This window comes from Talpa occidentalis, unplaced genomic scaffold, assembly GCF_014898055.3.
Source record: "Talpa occidentalis isolate TD23 unplaced genomic scaffold, MPIMG_talOcc4v2.1 talOcc4.11, whole genome shotgun sequence".
NCBI classification, from domain to species: domain Eukaryota; kingdom Metazoa; phylum Chordata; class Mammalia; order Eulipotyphla; family Talpidae; genus Talpa; species Talpa occidentalis.
The window spans coordinates 42,312,098-42,319,162 of record NW_023601104.1 but is presented as its reverse complement, the minus strand read 5'-3'; the positions used below and the strand labels follow the sequence as shown (position 1 = coordinate 42,319,162).

The 7,065-nt window shown below is 52.0% G+C and overlaps 1 protein-coding gene across 1 annotated transcript; it reads left to right on the top strand.

The window, feature by feature from the left end:
• Positions 1-3,360: 3,360 nt before the first annotated feature.
• LOC119238081 (mast cell protease 8-like) lies at positions 3,361-6,318 on the top strand. The gene is given in 6 exon segments (XM_037501823.1): positions 3,361-3,415; positions 4,598-4,613; positions 4,615-4,749; positions 5,065-5,200; positions 5,442-5,696; positions 6,128-6,318. Coding segments are annotated over 6 exon segments (753 nt in total). The 3' UTR covers positions 6,284-6,318.
• The last annotated feature ends 747 nt before the right edge of the window (positions 6,319-7,065 follow it).

Genomic DNA, 7,065 nt, shown 5'->3' with positions numbered 1-7,065 from the left:
ATATCTAGTTTCTGAGGAAGCAACTGGTATACAAAAAACATCAGGAAATACTAATTCCCTCTCTGTTCCTCTGCCCCCTTCTGTCCCTGCTCTAGAAGCACAGGAGGAATCTCATCAGGTCCCTGACAGTCTGCACTTGGGATAGTCACAGGTGGGGTGCAGTGGGTGCAGCCCTCCTCTCCAGGACACACCTCCGGTCCCCTCTGCTCTCCTGACTGGGTTGGGAAGCCACACACCTCCCCAACACTCTCTGATGGAAATTCTCAGAGCTCAAGGCTGAGACCTCCTAGACTGGGTCTCAAGTGAGCTTTTCCATATCTCCTGCCAAGCTTGCCTGTCAGGTAGGAAACACATCAGAGGAGAGGGGCAGGTCCACCCTCCCCCCCACTCTACCTGCGTGAGCTGCATTCTGGAGGAGCAGCGTTAGGGGTGTGGACTCCAGAGGCAATGCTCAGATATTCTCCTTGCATCCATCTTCTCCTGGCTAGCACATGGTATAGAGGACGCAGGAGTGATGCCCAGGTGGGGACAGTTATTTTGAATGAGAGGTGCTCTCTCCTTGTAAAGAGGAACCCAGTTTCTTAATGGGGTTTACATGCCTCTCCATGTCCCCGAGGACATCAGCACACTTAGACGAACACACTGGCTTCTCAACTCTCATTAGCTCTAAAATACCCAGACAGGAGAGCCAGGCCTCTAATCCCACTGGAGCACATTCAGGAGACAGCGGGAGGACCTCGGCTTCATCCTGAGGCTGGCAGCTAAGGACGCATCAGGCAGCTGGTGTGTGGCCTCCTGCTCTCCCACCCTCACTCTGTCTTACACTCGCCCTCCAGGCTGTGTGCCCATGCAGTTCGCCCCAGACCCTGTCACGTCCCACTGACAGGCAGGCGTAAGGCCTAAGACAGGGACATTGGCGACACTTGCATGTATGGAGGACTCTCCACACTGCAGACACAGAGCAGCAGGCCATCTCCCCAGGAAGGGGCAGAGGACAATGGGGATTACACCTGAAGGGGCTCAGAGACTCCCACTGGGAAGAGGAGGAAATTCAGGGGGGAGGTACAGGGAGTAACAGGACAAGGGGTGTGGACTTGGTGCCCCCACACTGTGCACCCCATCATGGTGATGGTAACGCTGATGTCCTGTGTACTTTACCACAATAACATGTAGTCACAAAACGCGAGACTCCTCTGTGCCCAGAAGACACTAAGTGCTCATGATCAAGAAGTTGCTGGAGAAAGTGGGCAGCGACCTCCTTGCACTCCCACGCCTGCTTGGAGCAACTTCTCCTTCAGCTACTGGAGTGTCTGCAAGGAGAAAAGGCACCATGTCTGTCTCTGTTCACCCCCTGGCAGCCCCACCTCACCCTCCCGCTTTGAACATGGTTCTGAAGCAGAACCCTGGTGTGAGCTCAGCCCAGTGGGGCATCTGAAGGGGCGCAGCTAGACTGGGAGGAAGAGCTCTGGGGGAAGGGCCGGGGTGGGGCACCCTGCCCATTTCCATGCTCCTTTGTCTGACTTTGAGATCACTGAGCTTCCTAATGTCCACATTTATGATTTGGGTTTGTTTCATAAAAATTGAAACTTTTCAGTCATTGATGCCTTCCATGCTTTACTATTTTGTTCCCCCTCATCTTCTTGGTCTCAATATACATCTGTGCATTATTCCAATTCTCCGGGCTTCATGCACTTTCCAATTTTTTCTTTCTATTACTGAAAAGTACAGAGAAATTACAAATTCATTCATGAAGACCACAGACCAGCTGCGTCTCCCGACACGTTGGCTAAGCTCAGGTCTGGGCCTCTGTCCCAGGTCAGAGCAGCTGAATCACGGGCAGCCGAGACAGGGGGATCAGGGATTGGGCCGGTGTCACATGCACACATGGCTGCCCCGGAGGGTGGGCCTAAGCCTGTGAGTGGTTCCTCCTGCCTTCCCCTGAGCCTGTTGGGTGGAGGGGGAACCCCAGGTTGTGTCCCAAGAGTTCAAGGAAATTTCTCTATCAGAAAAAGTGATAGTGCTGCCCAGCAGATTAGAGTCAACAATGGAAACAGTGAAAAATCCTTGTGGTTTGTGATAAGATGCCTTCAAAGGATAACCAATGGCTCGAGGTCAAAATTACATGCGATCATCATTAATTATCTAAGTTGCCAAAATCTCACAAATAAGATCACTGGGTATTTAACTCACTGTGCCCAACACAGTTACTTAATGACTCACCCCAGCATTGCTGAACACACTTGGGGTTTGCAACTTGGGGGTAGGAGGAAACAAAAGCCATCAAAAGAACAGGACATGACAAGCCATTAACACACAGTCACGCCTGGGACAGGAACCAGAAAAAGAAGACACTTTTACATGTTTCCGCTTCTGGTAATCAGGAGATGCAAAAAAAAAAAATTATATCCAGGTTAGAGATCATGGTGTTCTCCAACCTATATTAATTTAGGAAAGAACACAGGCAAGTAATGTAAACTGTATGGTGATTGCCACATCCAAAAAGTTTCATAGCTTGAAATGTTTCCAGGCAACAGCTGACAGTGCTCAAGCACCTGTTCAGAGACTTGGGGTCCTCACCTGAAGTGGGGGCTCAGGGTCAGAGCCTTAGCCCACATCATGACATTCACAGAGTCTCAGCCAGTGACAGAAGTGACCTGGGACACATAGAATGACTGAAAAAGTTGCTTCTACTCCTCAGTCTCTCCCTCTATTTCCAAAACTACTTTCATAAGGGACTTTACACCTTTGACCTAGCAACAAGTTCAGAGCAACACTGACCTTAGGATGATCCTGGCCTGGCCCACACACGAGCTCAAGTAGAGTCTCTGTTCCTCACCCACCCCAGCAGTTTCTGCTTGTCTGAACTTACCAACACATGATCGATGACCAGGCTCTTGACTACGTGTTTCAGTAGACACCACTGCCTCCTTCTGTTGCATAGAAATAACTCTTAGGTTATCACCATAGTAGTTTACATGGTAGGATTGAACGGGCGCTCTCATCTTAAGAAGCATTTGCCTAAACACAAATTTAGGCGACTGGTCATATTCCATCAATAGAGGGTCTGTGTTAGAGTTGGGGGTCAACCTGCAGGCAATGTCCATTCCCCAAGCCCCAGTTCAGGGTCTTCTCCTCCTGGGCGAGGTCACACCTCCATGGCCTCAGGATGTGGTTCTTAAAGTTCCCCCACCACACAGACCAGAAGGAAGTGGGATATGGCGAAATGCATAACTTAAGAATGTATCTAACCAAGAGGGGCTAAGTGGTCACTGAGCCCGCCCCTTCTGACTTCACCTCCAGGGTTGAAAAGCTGGAAGGAGGAAGCAGGGACCACATCAGACCTGATCAGCCTCAGAGAAGATGCTACCCCTCCTGTCCTTGTTGGCCAGTGTCCTACTCTCCGGGGTTGAAGGAGGTAAGTGACCTTCTTACCTAGTCTCAGCTCCACCTTCACCACACAAGTGGTGCGCTTAGTCCACTTGCGACATTTTCATGGTGTTCACTGAGGCTTGTGTGAGCCTTCCTTTCTCAGTCAACTCCCAGAAATTTGCTGAAACCCAGAAGTTTCTCTGAAAATACAGGCACAGAAATCACAGCAAAGGAAATTACTTCCACGAGACCTGGGGTGTCAGCTCCTTCCATGACTCTCAATCCTGTCACCTGAACAGGGCCTTATATTTAGGATGAGGCAGGATTCAGGGGAGGGGAGAGCTGGAGTTGATGTCCATAATGTCTATTCTGCACACCTAAGACAGGCTATGGCAGGAGCTGTCCTAATAACCAAGAATAAAGGAGTTTTCTTACACTCAGGATCTGATTGTCACCTTCTCCCTGTCTCCACTATCTGGCTATGCAAATCCAGAGGAAAACTCAGACACTAAATGAGCCATGGCATGTGGCCTCACCATGCTCCCAAGGCCTAATGGACACTGACTCCCACCAGGCTCACTCCCACTCCATCCCCATCCCAATCTGATTTTCAAACTTGTCTAATCTTCCCCATCGATCATCTAGTCAATTTCTAAAAAGACAAATCTGTTCTGGGAATCAAATTGCATTAGCACCACTCCTCTCTGCTGCTGACAGAAGAATTGGAGTATTCATTGTGTGCCCAGAGCCTTTTTGGGGTACTTACCACGCGGTTGACTCAGGATGAGGAAAATGAGCCCTGAGTTTTCCACTGCACAGAATTCAATTTTTCAGGTCTGAGACTAGGCCAAGCCTGGAGTAGGCAGGACACAGTTTGGCTGAGAAGTGTGTGACAAAGAATCACACAAGCTAGGTCAAAGCAATTAATTTCAGGTCATGAAGACATCTATCCCGAGCACACATCCTTCCCCGGGACATGTGTTTGAGGGTTTGATACTCAGTCGGGCAGAGCTCCCCGCTCCACAGAGGAACTGAGAACCAGGCGAGGAAACATCCCCATGTCCCCATGAGCACAGGAGGCCCGAGTCCATATCCCATGGTGTTGGGTCCTTGAAGACCACGACAGCCCACCCCAGCCTGGGTCATCTCATCCATTGTATCAGCCTGCAAGGCAAAGCCTGAATCTTTTTTCTATGAACAAAGAGATCCAGGGAAGTTTCCCTTTCAGGAGAGATCTACTGGGGCAGAGGCCAAACCACACTCCCGGCCCTACATGGCACTTGTACATTTCTATAGTGACAAAGACGGTAATTTGCACAGATGTGGGGGTTTCCTGGTACAAGACAACTTCGTGTTGACAGCAGCTCACTGCAAAGGAAGGTGAGAACAAATGGGGCCTTGTTTCCTGGGACCCCGTACACGCCCCAGGCCATTCAGGAAGGTTCCTGAGCACACAGAGGAGCCCGGTGACCCGCGTGGCTGGGCAGAGGCAGTGTGGGGTTCCTGGAGCATCGGGGGGAAATTCCCAGCCCGAAGGCCCATCAAGGCTTGGGTCACCCCTGCACAGCAAAGAAGGGGGACACCCACCCTCCCCTCCTTCCAATCTACTCAGCTGGGGGTCTAGAGGTTGTGCTTCAACCTGCCCTCCAGAGACGGTGCTGAAGCTCCCGACTTCACATCCTCCTTGTTTTACAGCAAAATGACTGTCATGCTGGGAGCTCACAACATCAAAAAGAAGGAAAACACCCAGCAGGTCATCCCTGTGATCCAAACCTTCCCCCACCAGGACTATGATGCTAAGAAACATATCAATGACATCATGCTGTTGAAGGTACTGTCTTGCTGACTTTCAGGGTCAACTGACAAGTTACAGCAGCGAGCACCTCACCATGGGTATGAATTCCCAACCTCCCTCCAACAGGATGCTCGTCCTGGGTCAGTGAACAGAAGGAGGCTGGGGAGAGACTCTCGTGGGGGTTACAGGAGGGCAGTGGGTACAGGCAGCCTCCCCACAGGCCTGGGCCCAGTGTAAGACAGGACATGAAATGCCCCCATCTCTCCTTTCTGACCAGCTGGAATCCAAGGCCCAGCTCACCAAGGCTGTGAAGACCATTGCCCTGCCACATCCTCAGGACGTGGTGAAACCCGGGCAGGTGTGCAGCGTGGCGGGCTGGGGAAAAACGGCTGAAGGCAAGCTTTCAAACACACTTCAGGAGGTGGATCTACAAGTGCAGAGGGAACAGAAATGCAAGGATCTCTTCAAAAATTACAAAAACTCCATCGAGCTGTGTGTGGGAAACCCTAAGTCCAAGAAGGCCTCTGGAGGTGTAAGGAGACAATCCCTTCCCAGTCTTGCCCCAGGGTGTCTGTGACATTGGGGTGCATGACCAGGCTTCCCCCATATCACAGTGTACAGTGGCCAGGTTCCACGCGTGGGTGGAAGCACGTTCTTCCCAGCACGGGGGCAGGTTCTCCCTCCATCAACCTCTGGGCCTTTTTCCTGGGCCAACAAGAAGGAGCCTGGGCCTGGGCTGAGCTCAGGGGGACACAGCCAGCATTGGCAATGGTGGGGGAAGTCACAAGGTCTGGACGCTGCTTGTCCCACCACAGTCAAGGCCTGGTGTCTGAAGACCATTCAGTCCCTTCCCTGGGACACCTGAGCCCTGAGAGGGAAGCAGAAAGCACTGGGGGGATGACGAACCTGAGAGGAGAGAAGCTAGAGGGCCATGGATGAGACTTGTCACTTTTCTGTCCACAGGGGGACTCTGGGGGCCCATTTGTGTGTAAAGGTGTGGCCCAGGGCATCATCAGCTATGCTTACAAGCATCCTGAGGTCCTTCCCCGGGTCTTCACCAGGATCTCCAGCTTCGTGCCCTGGATCCACAGAACAATGAAATTCTCGCAGGATAACTAGACCACTGCCACCTGTTCGTGGTCTCCATCTGAACTTATGTGGGGGTGACTGACTCTGAATAAACACCATTGCCCAGTGAGAGTATTTGTGTTCTCTCTGTCTGTTGAATGAAATCAGCCATGTACCGGGTCATTTTCCCCATCTTCTCCTGTCCTCCCATCAACCCCTACCCTCTGCCACCACATGCCACCAGCTCCCACCTGTGCCTCTCCAGCCCATCCACAGCAGCACAGGTGGCCCCTCTGCCTGGCCACAAGGAGGGACTGTCTTCCAACAGAACAATGGAACTCACTTCCCAGAGACCCTCAGGGAGGCCTTGGCTCCTTCCTGGATCCCAGCCCAACCCCCAAAGCAGAGGACTGGGAGGAAGCATTTGTGCCCCACTTCCCACACCTGATGTAGGCTGGATCCCAGCAGCCCCACCTCTCCCTGAGCCCCCTCCTTGGTCTCCTTGTCGCTACACCTCAATGGGTCGTCTACTCTGGACTCTGTCGCCGCCAGGTCCTGTCTGCCAGCAACCCCCTGTGTTTGCAGCAGGGCCTTGAGGAGGACCAGGTTGTAACCACCTAATCCTCATGGCACCTGTGACAAGGTGACAGATGGTCTCCCACCTTAGACACACCTCCCACTGGAGAAGGGTTACTCAGCCCTTGTCCACCAGCTGCCCCACAGCCTTTGCTAGAGCTAAGTCAGCTGCCAGCTACTCGCCTATTAGCTTCATGTCTTCATGTCCCTCTTGGAAGTATCTTGCCAGCTGATATCTTGAATAAGGGCCATGTCTG